The following is a 13,776-nucleotide window of genomic DNA, read 5'->3' as shown; positions in this document are numbered from 1 at the left end:
CCATCGCCAAGCGGACCCCAGTGTGACATCCTCCAAAGTGCCCCAAGCCCCTTCCCAAGACATGTGGAAGGACAGGAACAGAGAGAGGACAGAGGATTCACAGGGAAGAGTAACTTATCCCAAAATTGTCCTCCTGCTCCTCGGGTAGTGAAGCTCATGAGCAATGTAGCACCTGAAAATAGTCCCTGAATAAAACTCTCAGACCCAGCGATGCAGGGTCAGGAAGGTCCACAGTGGAACACTGAGCCAGTTGATAATAAAGAAAAAAGACTGAGGGGTAAGGTGAGCATTGAGTCTCATACCTAAATCTGGGAAGCAAGCATTAAACAAAGGCTGTGGGAGCTATGTTCTCCAGCTCCAGCAGGATTCAGACCACAGAACAAGGCTAATACTGCAAGACGAAGGGAGTGAAGTTAGTGGTATAACCTTCCTTACAGGTTTTGAACAGTGAAAATGAGCTGTCAGGAGTAGTTGCCAGAGCCCTTTCTCAAGAGGAATTTTGAGAGGAGATAGACCCCCTCCACTCAGAGGTGATTGAAGTGTGGACCTGCCTGGAGGCAGGAGGAGAAATGAAAGAACCTCTTTTAAAGCCTTTTCCCAGCCCCCAGAGCCTGTCTCTCGGTTAAGTTTTGGAATCTTTGCTTGGTGTGTCCAAACTCCCTTTGTTCTCAGGACTGGACAGAGCAAATGGGCTGGCTTTTTCATCCTACAGCCAAAAACACGGGTCTGGATCCTGGGTGGTGTGTGGTGTTGAGGTGGTGCTGGGCTGAGCCCTAAGGGGTTTTTGCAGAGCCCAGAGGCACTGTGGGAAAGACTATGGCAAGGGTTTGGCCTTCGGTACTGGAACCAGGTTGTCTGTGCTGCCCTGTGAGTACATTTAAGTGGGAGAGGAAATGAACTCTATGCTCAGCGTGGGAGTGAGCCAGAGGGGACTGAGACCTGGGTCCATTGTGACCTTCGGAGCCCGGATGGAGCAAGAGGTAGAGAGGGAGTGACCACAGAAGCCAAGGACAATAAGGAGTGGGAGGGATCGTTTATTCGGGGAGGAAAATCACAGGCCTGTGCAAATAACACTGGAGGAAATATTGGAGGTTTCCCTTCTCAGGAGGGCTTTGTGTGGGGAAGGCTGAGTTGGCAGGTTTTTGATGCTGAGATAATCACTGTGGGAAGGACAAGGCTTCTCCTTTATCTTCGGGAAGGGGACAAGGCTGCTTGTCATGCCAAGTAAGTGGCATATAATTTGAAACTGTGCACTGAATACGGTTATCTCCAAAATGCAGGGGCCTTTTCCACAGGGGCCTCCCTTAGGTCAGAAGGACATTAAGGAGGTTGAGCAGACTAAGACCCAGTGCCTGGTCATCTTCCTCATCCTTGAAGGAGCTCTGAGGGGTGTGGAGGGAAAGAAAGCCACCAGGTTCCCACCCGTAGCCCAGCCTTGGGGTCCATCCACTCTCTCAAACTTCCAGTACATAAAACCATCTGAAGGCAAGTCTGCCTCAGAAGGAGATTCATTCATTATCCCCACCTCATAGACTTATACACTGAGGCTTGTAGAGGCCTGTGGCTGACTGAGTTCCAAGAGGAACAGAACTCAGGAATCCCAAAAACAGTTCTCCAGCAGACTGGTGAATTCAAAGCACCAGGTTAGGTAAATGAGAGTGTAGCAGTGCTCATCAACTGAGATCTCAGGAGCAGGCTGGACACTAGGTAAACTCCTAGAGTGGTGGGTTTCTGTCACAGTGGGGTGGGGGCGGCTTCCTGGACCCCAGCGGTGCCACCCTCCAGCCCTGCCACCCAGGAGGTATAGCCCTTGGCACACATCATCCTTGACATTTTGAAAGAAGAGAAATTAGAAGAGAAGAGACAGGAAAGCTTATATCTCATATCGTGCAGTTACCTCATTTTGTAGCAAGATTGTTTCCCCACGAGCAGTTTGTCTTCATTTAGCAGCTGTCTTCTCTGGGGAAGCCATTTTGTAGAGGCGTTTGTCACGGTGTGACAACCGGTGGCTGGGGGAAATTGAGTTTTGGAGCAGGGACCCGGGTTGTGGTCACCCCAGGTAAGCCTGATTCCCTGGAGCCTCACTGCCCTTCATTCTAGCCCCCGTGTGCCAGGTGTTTCTAGCCGAGACCATGAGAAACACATTCGAAAGGAAGCCATTTCCCTGAGCAGCAATACCCGGAGCCATTAAGCAAAAAACGAGAGATCGGTTTGGTGTTAAATAGAAACATTTTCCCTGTGTAAGTACCTTAGGCCCTCCATAAGGAAAAAAGGTTACAATAATAAGCATAGCCATGATTCATGCATGCTGTGGTGTGGGAGAGATCTGCTGTGGAGTTCGGGGCGGAGGATTAGAAATGTGTGCGGGGAGATTGGATGTGTTCTTGACAAGGTGTGTAACACAGTGTGAATTATAACCAGGGAGGGAAGCTCATCTTCGGACAGGGAACCGAGTTATCTGTGAAGCCCAGTAAGTATAAAGTGTATCCCTGGATTAAGCGGTGTCTGTGGATTAAGGGCTGATTTAGGCCCAACTATTCACTATATAAAGAATGTTTAGAAAGGGTGAAGGCTCATCAGATAAAAGGGGGACAAGAGTCTCCCTGGCTAGGAACTGTCTTGGTGCACAATGGGCCATGTAGGGGAGTCTCTGGGAATCGCTCCCAGAATATACGGGGTGGGGCTAAAAGTCGATGGCTGGTTCCTGGGGGTATTGGCAAGGATTTACAGCCCCGGCTTTGTACAGTAATCAGTGGACAAGGCTTCTAATTCCATAACAAGCCCCTAAGGCACCACTCTCTTTGGCTAAGATTATATCCATTTATAAAAGGAACCTTGTAAATAATGATTATTAACCAAAATAACTGTGATCAGCCTTTCCCAAAGCCTGAAAATCACTTTTTAAAAAAAAAGTGTATAAGTACTGTGGGACACATTCTGTTTCTGAGATTTTTAGGCCACAAGTTTGTACAGCGTAGCCTCACGGAGTGGAGAGGGCTCTTTGAGTCATCCTTTCGGACCGTCTCCATCTGTGAGGAAACCGAGACTAAGAGGCTCAGAGCTAGCCAAAGGCTGAGTTGGACTGGAACTTAGTCTCCAGGTTGCGGTCCTGTCTCTGTCACTTGTCCTGGCCTGAAGTTTGAGGAGTCTACGGGACTCGTCTGACAAGTATTTCGTGCATCTACTCTATGCCAGAGCCCGACCAGGGACCCTTCGGGGAGCAAGTGCAGCGTGTCAAAGCCCTCAGGGAACTCACATTCTGGAAGTGGGTCCCATCTGACCCCTTGGACATGACGGTCCCTATCCTGATTCCTCTTGGGCATGACCCGTTCATATCACCCTCACTACCTTAGGAAATAGTAGAATTGATTTTTGCTGTAATTTAAAAGTCTTCTCGTAGCTAAATCAACATAGAAACAGAAACTACTTTAGTCATAAGAAAGGAAATGACCCAAAAGTGAAATGGAACTGGAAATTTCCCTGATAATCTGATCATTATAAAATTATTTTAGCAACATCGAACTAATGGTCAGACTAACTGGGTAACGCCAGCCCTGCACTTTATTCAGACCCAGATGTGAGTCTAAGGAGGACTCCAGGACTCGTGTGGTTTCCTGGTGCAGTGGCCCAGCAATGGCCAGAGAGGAAGAGAAATATTCTCTGTCCTGGGCTTTGTGAGACACGAAAAGATATGAACACTGGTTTGACCTCTAAAATCAGAGAGCACTTACTCTACACATGCATTGAAAGCATATGTTTGAAGCTTAGGACTCTGTAGCAGAGAGTAGGAAACAAAAATTCCCCAAAAGAAAGTGGGAATATAATGACAAAGAAGGATTTACTGAGGAGGCAGGCAATTGGGTTACCCCAGATCAAATCTAGAGTAACAACAATACAGGCTTAATTCACAAAGTGCCTGCCAAGTCTTTCCTCTGTGTTCTGCTAATAGGGCCCGTTTGATCTGGTTTTTGTTGTTGGGCATATCACAGTGTTTCTTCTGGTTCAAACTGGCAACTGACCTTTGGATCTGGGACCCAACTGACTGTTGTACCTGGTAGGCCACCACAGTGAGATACTCTTTGCACTGATGTATTTAGTCTATAAATGTATACCCTACTTATCCGTAACTTAATGGGTCTTGGGCTTGAGGGTGGAAGAGAGACATAAACAATGCACACTTACAAGGGCAATCTAGGAAGATAATTATTTATCAAAGATTAAAGCAAAAAAGAAGCCTTATTGCTAAGTTTGGAATACCAGGTGATAAGAAGGGATGGGGAAGGCTCGTATCTTAACCTATAAGAATTGCCAAAAATAGGAACAGATTCTGTAAAGGAAGCCTCTGTTTCACATAGTATTTTCACTAGAACCAGACAAAATGCTACAAGATGGTTTTATGAGGAAACCAAGTCTGGTTCACCAGCTCCATTTATGTCTAGCCTGTTCTAGTTTATTTTTGCCTAAGTCAATCAACACAAAAGTACCTATTTAAGATATTTAAATGATGTTGTGTTTCTATAGCTCTCTGGTGCCCTTCCACCAAAGCATTCCTGTAATACACTGCTTATCACTTCTACAAGTAAGAACAAGTAAGCCCCTCGCCCTCTAAAACTGCATAAGCACTATAATTACTTGGTTTAGACTGAAGTCACCTCTATTTTATTTCTCATAGCTGTGTTCATTTGTTGAGATTTGTTTAAATCCAAACTGTGTGGGTGTCTAACTGCTGGCACTGAGGTTTCCTTTCTCTCGAAACTGTCAGCAAAATATTTTGCTCATAAATAATGTTTCATCTAGACTTGCAAATGACAGTCAACACAGCAGCCTTTCCTCCCCCTTGCTAAAGGAAATATGCAGGCAGAAAGAAAAAAAACATACAGTTTCGTTGTGGGGGCTGGGGTGTCGATGTGGATGGTCAAGTACATTTTGTTATATAATGTAGGTACTTTGACAAGTAAGATATCGTGATCTTGTTAGATGGTGCAGACAGCATACAGCTAGCTAGTTGGTGTGGTTCAGTATGTTATTAAGAGAGACTCAGGTCAAGTTGCTAAATACAACACAGACCCAGGTGCAGTCTCATGGAGAGAAGCTTCCAGATAGCCAGATAGCCCTGGAGCTGAAAGCAGAATAAGGACTTTTCTTACAAACCAGTCCACCTGAGGGGACTTTTTATTTATAATTAGAAAAAGGTAAAGAGCATTTACTCACAGCGTCCTTGTCTCAAATATTGTGTGTATGGAGCACAGAAGACACAAGAATGAACCCAAGCAGAAAACTAAAGAAAAGAAATCGATAAAACCACTGAAGAAAGTCAGTTGCCCTTTTCATGCCTGTCTCTAGTAATGAATGTACCTTCTTGGCTCATTCCTCACTTTGGTTCTTAAGTTTTCTAAGAAAATAGCAAGAAACCTGGTGGGGGTGGGGGGTGTTAGTCTTCGCCTGTTTCGGTTAGTTATCTCTGGGTCAGACCCCTCCCTTTCAGGAAGTCCAAGGAGACTTTTTGTAATGACAGTAGACATGGTGTACACCGCCAACAGGTTTTACTTTGGATCTGGGACCAAACTGAGGGTAAAGCCAAGTAAGTTATAATTGTCTACAGGAAAAAGTCACCAACATGTTATGCTAAATTCCTCCTAGTAATCTGTATTTGTTTTGAGCTATTTTGTGTTTTTGGTCCCCACCACAACATTTTATCATTCCTTGTTCATTTGTCTCTTAAACAGATATAATACCTTGTAAAGAAGTCTATGATTCAGTAAACATTCTGAAACTGCCAACCATTCACTTGGGATGTGATCCTATGTAAGGGCAATCCCCAAGTTTTAACTTTTGCTACTTTACTAGTTGACAAAAGAGTATTTGGACATAATTTAAAGTACCTATGATGATGTTCAGGATTTCAGAGAGGAGATATGACAAATTTAAATTATACATGTTTTTAAAAGATGGAAAGAATTAGGTAACCTTGATAATCTAATAACTAACATTTATTGAACACTTGCTATGTATGAATGCCTGTCATACTTTAATTCACTTAACCTTCTTAACGATCCTCTGGAGTAGATATCATCCCCACTTTGACCGATGAAGAAACCGTGTTGGGTAGCTAAGGGCTCAAAGCACAGAGTGGGAGAGCTAGGCCTCGGGGCAGCCTGCCTGGGCCCTCGCCCACTCAACCCAGTGCTCACGAGGTTTGTGTAGGAAGGCCTAGCACTGTGGGTCTAATAACTACCAGCTCATCTTTGGAGCAGGGACCACAGTGACTGTAAGAGCAAGTAAGTAAAAGGGAAAAAAGTCAGTAGCATTTTAAAGCAAAATGGTGGATAAAATTATGAGCAATTTCTCCTGGGAAGCACCATGGCCAGTACCTAAATTCCAAAAAACTTTCCCAATTTGCATTAGGATCATAACCTTTCTACCTCACGTGTCTCCCTCGCCGCCTCTTGTAGCCCAGGTACGCTCTCCTCCTCAGGTATGCCTTCACAGTGATAAATTTGTTGGGGGTGCAGGCTTCACAGTCAGATAAAAACCAAGCTAACTATCTGAAATTATCTCAGATCCCTACAAATAGTGAGAGAGGGTGTCACTGGACTGTACTAGGATGAGATGTAACTCTTTTCAAATACTTAAAGCACTGCCTTGTAGACGAGGAAGGGGTTAGTACAGAAGGCAACGTTAAAACTGTGGGTGAAAGGAGACGTGCCTCAGTCTCCTGTGGAACCTTTTTGAACACGTAGAACTGACTGCTGTGGGAAGGCTGCTCTGTGGAGGGCAGAGCTCTCCTTCCTTGGAGATCTTCACAGTGGGTCCTCAAGGCTAATCACTGGATGTTAGAGAAAGGATGTCTATGCCATTTTATATATTGAACTGAATTATCTCTAGGCTCACTTTTAACTCTAAGTGCTAAGATCCCATGACTCAAGCTTAGAGGATAAAAAGGTGAGCTCAGATCTCTTTCTTCTATTTTTATTATTTTGATAGCCCAAGAAATAGGTCATCAAATTATTCATGAGCTAAAGCCTACTTGAGATTTTTATGCCTAGAAGATGGTGGGGTATGATTTCCCAGTGCAATATATGGGAAAAAATAATAAAAGGGGATATCAGGAAGAAAAAGAAGAAGGAAGAGAGAAGGGGGATGCCTGGAGGGAGCACCAGAGGTTGAATGAGGAAAATGAGGTGATTTTGCAGAAGACGGATCTAGTCTGTCAAAGTTTTCACAAGTTCAGCTTAGGGAAGGGAGCCAAATGTAATGTCAATCCAAGTAAGTGAGCAGCCTTTTATGCTGAGAAATGGGGCTGGGAAAGCAAAGTTCCTTCCAATTTAAACACTTTCAAAGGGGCCGGTAATTGCTTTCTGGTGGGAGGGGCCCCTGAAGGTAGGAAGACTATTGTTACGGCAGAGCAATTGTCCCCTGGGAGATAGCCTCTGAGGACTGGCTGTCCAGCTGTGACTGCCAGCTGCACAAGAAAAAGACTTAAAGCCACTTAAGGAGGATGGAGGTGAATTTTCAGCCTTATCCCCAGGGCAAGGAAGAGGGTGACAGAGAACAGTAGGACCAGGTTTACATAAAGGGTGACTGCGCTGTTTGGACAGAGGTTCAAGCCTGAGAAAGCTGTACTATGGAAGAGGAACTCAGCTAACTGTGTGGCCTGGTGAGTGGGCTGTTTTTACTCCAGGGAAATGTAATTATAAAGAAATCAGAATGGGAGATGAATAAACTCCCTTAGTCTTAAAATTAAGGGAATATGTGTATTGTTCCACCTCTCCTGAAAGGCCTTCTTTCCTAAGTAGCCTGAGATGGCAAAATGGAAGGAAGGTCAAGACAACCTAAGGTCCCTTTTAAGAGCCTGATGATCTGAGAAGAGACTGTGTTCATCTCACCAAAAGCAAAGGACAGTCCTACTAGAGCATGTGAGGCATCCTGAAGTACCCACTCTGGTCTATAGCCAACACTTGAGGAAGGATATGGCCCTCCACCCAAAATGGGTATACCAAATTAGAGGACAGATTTACAAGGTTTCTTCTCCTTGAGTCCTGTGATTTTGGGCCATCTCCCTATCAGACGCCCCGTTAACTATTACAGTTCTTTCTTGTCAAGAATGATCGCTGCATCATACTCTGTAAGCTTTCCCCAAGGAGCCTCCTTACCTGCCTTTCTTAGTATTAGTCCCATCAATGGATGGGCTCTGGAATAGCTGGAGGGAGTCTGCGACTGATATTGCACCAAGAAAAGTACAGCTGATCCACAGTGCACAGCACCTGGGAGGGCCTGACTGAACCCAGGACTAAAGGTCCCTTCCTTTCTTTGGGGCCTTCCCTGGCACTATCATGAGTATAGAGACACTAACAGGGTACATGCTATGTATGTATGTATGTCTTCATTCAGCATTTCCACTCTGGATACATGAACAGCTTGACCTTGAAGGTTCCTTGAGCTTACAAGGTTTCCAGTTCTCAGTTTCCTTTGTGGGTTAAAAATGGTCAATGGACCCCTGAGTGAAGTTATGGTTGAGAGCTATTATCCTCACTCAGGGATTTAGGTCCAAACAGCCAAAGCAGAGAAGTAAGCAAATATATGAGAGCATTTAAATTAAATGTGTCCACTTACAAGCATTTCAGCTCTATAAAGTATGTACAGTGCTAGGAGACAGGATTATCCTAAATATTATCCCTCCACTTTACCAAGGCCATAGGACATGTCCTTTGTCAGGTAACTACAGAGTGTGATCTCCTTGGTTCCTGTGTTTTTTGCTGGGCCTCAAATCACTGTGGTTAGCACTGCAGGGACCAAGCTAACTTTTGGAGGAGGAACCACGGTATTAGTCAAACCAAGTGAGTACTGGGGCTTAAGCTACTGTTCTGTTTCCAACATTGAAGCAGGAGCCTGGTCATCAGTTTTAAAATGAGTATACTGTATTGGCCAAAATTAATCTGTCTCATGCTTGCCTTTAAAATGTTCAGTGTTGTTCTTATGCATAAGCACACATGTCTGTACAAATTCAGTGTGGATAAAGGATATTGCTATCCGGATATTTCTTAGGGTCTGTCGTCTTAAGGGAAGAAAAAGAATTAAGGTCATTTCCTTATTTCTTCACATCTCTTACCCGATTCTCTCTCTTCAGAGTAGTTAAGTAATTTGAACATGCAGGTCACAAACAGCAGGGCCAAAAAGAGTCAACATTTTCTAAGAGGCAGCAGCCTCTATAACCATCATTCTGATTTATCTCCTCTGGCCCTTATTTTTCCCAATTAATGCAACTGAAATATTGGTAACTCTTATCTCCTGGCTCACAGAAAGCATGTGAGCATTAAAAAGACATTGTTCTGAAAAAGAGGAGCTGGAGGTTTGTTTGGGTTTGTTGTATGTTTGGGGGTGGGGGTTAGGGGAGAAGTGATTGTTTTTGTTTTGATGATACTGTTGTTTGTTTTCATTGGGGAAGGAAATAAGGAAGAGAAGGATACTTGAAAGGCAAGGTGACATGATCATTACATTAGCATGTACAAAAATAAATCATTAAGGTTAGGAGCCAAAGGGCTCTGTAGATCTGGATCGGCCATGGCAATGAGAAGACCATACAAGATTTCTATGCCTCAGTTTACCTATAACATGGAGATTTTAATTCCAGCTCTATGGGATTTTGTGAGGCACAAATAAGATAATATGCATGAAATCTCTTTGAAAAGTTTAGGTTGTCAGATGATTCATAATTTTTGAAAAGTTAGATTGTATGAAAATTTCATTGGAGGGGTCAACTTGAACTTGAGCAACCTTAATGAACTTCAGCTGTGGCATAGAAAGGGTTAAATTTGGAAATAAAGTGAAACTTTCTAATTATGAAAAAATAGAATATGAGGATTGGTGACTGACCAAGACTGTCCTTGGAGATTATAAAAAAAACCTGAGATTTCTTAGGAGGAAAACTTGTGAGGTTAGGAGCTTATAGTAAATGGTTTCTGAGGTTTCCTACCATTCCAAAGGGTATGTGGGTTTAAGACCTTTCTTGAGTTTACTTAAATATGTGTTAGAGTTGAACTGGATTTCAACCAAGTGAGAGACCCTGAGAGAATTCCTGTGCTTGAAAATAAGTACCCATTGGTTTTTGTGGTGAAATAGATCACTGTGGGGTCTTCAAGCGCCCAAAAGCTGATTTTTGGAAGGGGGACCATGTTAAAAGTGGATCTTAGTAAGTATAACCATGAATTCTGAATTCAAATAATTATTGAGATGTGTAACAAGCATTTTTGGAAATCTAAGTGAACTGCCAAATGTCCTCAGTGTATTCAGATTTAATTGGGAGCAGGGTGCTCTCCATACCCTCCCAATCCTAACTGTAAGTGATCATTGTGCTAGGTAATGGCTTGCATTGTTTGCAAGAGGATGCCAACCAGAAGGGAAGGTGTCGGCATCTCAGAGTGGGTTTTCTTGGTCAAGATGGCCACTGAGTGAGGAGACTTCATCCATTCTGCTTCCCTACTAAGCTGACAAACAATGCCTCAGTGGCCAGTGCCACAGTTTCCAATTACCCAGCTAACACCCCAGAGTCAGTTTGGGAGAACCTCTGTTTCCCTTTTTCTTTTCTAACCAGAAATGTACATGGTGGAACTAGATCTAGTATTTCAGCAGAGAGCAGGCATGACCTAAGCGTCCACGTTCAGGGTTGACACTGTGTGATTTGGAACCAGGCTTTGATCTTTCAGGGCCTCAGTTTGCTTCTCTGTAAATAGCAATCATGATTAAATCCCTCCATGCCTGGGCCTCACTTCAGAGCTCACCTCCTCAGAGAGACCTTTCCTGCCCAGCCAATCTAAGAAGCCACCAAATACAGCTGCTGCCTGGTGGTTCTCTATCCTATTACCCAGCCAGATTTAATTTATGCAGTTTCAGTGCCTGACACTATATGATCTATGTATTTGTTCTTGTGTGTCTCCCCCTAGACTGAGGGCACCATGAGGACAGGGCACCACGGTGTTCGAGCGGCAGACCACTCTACCCCCTGTGCCTAGTTCCATGCCTTACACGCAGAGGTGTTCAGTGAATAGTTGAGTGAATGAAGGACCTACCAGCATCCACCCTCCTTCTCATGAGTTAACAGAGCTCTGTTATTGCACACCCAGACATGGAAAGCCCACGGAGTTCCTTGCCAGAGCAAGGACATAGGCGTTTCCATTGTTTATAGCTAAACACAAGGTAGACTGAGTGAGTGGATGCATGAGGTATTTGCAGGGCTTCATTTCACTGTGCCTACCAGGGAGGAAATACACTGATCTTTGGAAAGGGAACCACCGTATCAGTGAATCCCAGTAAGTACCCTGTTATTATTGATCATAACACTTGTACTTATCCTACAGTCTTATATCGCACAGGTGACTAAATGTCTCCTTATTCTTTAACTCAAGGGGTACTGGAGTTTAGTAATGAAAGCCATTGAAACAAAATGAAAAAAAAATGGATGCTATCCCCTGCTCTCTAGCACTCCAACCATATCCCATGGTCCACTCCATGCCCACAAAAATTTTTAAATACATTAAAGTGATAAAAGAAAGGAAGATCACCTATGAATAAGAGCAATGTGCTAAACACTAGTAAAATGAGATTATGCATAGTTGATTCCTAAGTAAAAATGGGGATCAAAGCTGATGTCCTTTGGCTGGTAAAACAATATTACTGGGTGAAAATTTGCAAGTCTTTTTAAAGGTAGTAAGCGTCAGGATTGTCTAGAGACTATCACTTGGACTCTTCGCAGGCTTTCCCCTACATCACTACTATGGTGCCCTAAGAAGAGGCTTTCACAGACTTAATTCAATGGCTTAGTCTTTAGTTCAGTAATAAAAAGAAGGGAATCCTAGCCAGAGCTCCCATGGGAGAGGAGAGATGCATGCTAATCACATTAATCTATTATCAAGGTAGCTCAGGCATTGTTGTCAGGCAGCACAGTGTTGTGATTTATAACACATTCATCTCCAGGAGTGGGACAAAATTATCAGTAAAACCCAGTTAGTAGGTGATATGTCACTAAAGTAGGAGGCTTAATGTGGCTACTGAGGCCCATTGAACTTACTGCAGTATTTGCAGGGCCCAAGTGTCAAGAAATTAATGGTTTATGCAGACTTAAGTGCATTCTGATGTAGAAAGAAATGTTAACATAGTGGTGCAAAGCATAGGAAAATCTAGTTGTAGAGAAAAATAATCAAAGAGATGAACCAAAAATAACACACTGTAACAGCTGAGTCAGAAAGCTGATCCTAAAGGAAAAAAGCAGAGTTTGCCTGAACACTTTCAGTTCTTCTAAACCTGGTTTGACTAGAGCATCTGGGTTGCAACTTCTTCATCTGTAAAATGAAAATATTTAATGTCATAAGTTATTTTAAAGGTAAAATAAGCTAATGTATGTGAAAGCATTTTGTAAATTATAAAATGCTATACACATGTAAAATATTATTTGGTTTCAAAACAAAAAGAAAAGCCTAGGTCAACTAGTGTAATTTCACATGGAGAGAATATACATGTGGGTTCTTAGTGAAATAGCTATTTTCATATGGATCTATCATCACAGGCACTAGTTAAAACTACTCCCTCTTCTCCCAAAGTAGAGTGACTTGAATGCCACCCAAAGGAAAATGGCAGGAGATAGGAAGGCATTTTGTAAAGGCCTGCACTGTAGTGTGAATTTGGGGGTGCCCAAAAGGTTACCTTCGGAACTGGAACAAAGCTCCAAGTCATCCCGAGTAAGTCTAAATTCCTAAACATTTCTACTTCCTTATGTTGTCTCCTCTCTGATTGTAACATTTGGAATATATAGTGGAATGTAATATAAGGTCTTTCATGGTCATTCTCAGAAGATTAAAGAGATCATATAAGGATCCCTCATCTATCTGTAACATCCTGATAGTATTGTTCCACCCAAGTGGTGGTCTTTCCTAATAGAAAAGAAAACCGAGTCATTACCCGTGAGGACAATGGGAAATAGTACATTTTTTTCACCACACCTGAAGCAGACTGGATGTCCTTTAATCAGGGGAACATCAGCTTTGGGGACAGAACAGGACTTGAGTAAGTACCAAGGCTACATCGAGTCTGCAGAACAAGTTGACTGGAGGAGCAGGAAGCTGTCATTCGTAATGATCTGGGCCCTATTCCATGAAGTTTCAGATCGGTGGAAGTTAAAATTAGGAGAGACACTATGGCAAGAATCTAAAAACTGATAACTATAATGGAGACAAAAGGACTAGATATATCTGTTGGACAAATAGAGCTGAAAATCGTGAGTTTGATGGTGATAGACCCAGAGATGTGGGTCAAGACTTCATTTCAAATGTTGCACAGTAAATACCCGGATTTGAGTCAAATGGCCTGTGTGTTATGTGAAATGTAAAAAGAAAGTTAAGATGTGGCCTGCTTTGTAGGTGAAAGGGCCACTCTTAGTCTCAGGTCTGAGAAGGATGTGTGGGCTTGTAGGTGTTTTTGGCTGACTAAGAAACACTGTGGGAACACTGCAGGCTATCAGTTGACCTTCGGCAGTGGGACTACACTGCTGGTCAGGCCTGGTAAGTGGAGCATCAGAGCAATAACAGAAAGATAGAGGATAAAATGTCTTCATGTCTCAACCAATGATTGTGCAACAGAGTATGAGCTGGAATTTGGGGGGATCACTATGATTAGAGTTCTGACATCTGGTTCCAGCAAAATAATTATATTTATATATATATAAAATAATTATATATAAGATCATTATATATATGCAATACCGATGCAATATCACTCTAGTAGGAA

General features: G+C 43.1%; 1 gene segment (V, D, J or C); it reads left to right on the top strand.

The window, feature by feature from the left end:
- Positions 1 to 1,135: 1,135 nt before the first annotated feature.
- Positions 1,136 to 13,776, top strand: part of LOC114493405 — a 32,577-nt gene continuing 19,936 nt past the window's right edge. Inside the window, 1 exon segment of the C gene segment in view lies at positions 1,136 to 1,224. Coding sequence covers positions 1,218 to 1,224 — 7 coding nt within the window.

Source organism: Phyllostomus discolor, chromosome 1 (assembly GCF_004126475.2).
Source record: "Phyllostomus discolor isolate MPI-MPIP mPhyDis1 chromosome 1, mPhyDis1.pri.v3, whole genome shotgun sequence".
Taxonomy (NCBI): domain Eukaryota; kingdom Metazoa; phylum Chordata; class Mammalia; order Chiroptera; family Phyllostomidae; genus Phyllostomus; species Phyllostomus discolor.
Note: the sequence above shows the minus strand (reverse complement) of the source record. Positions and strands in the feature narration are given on the sequence as shown.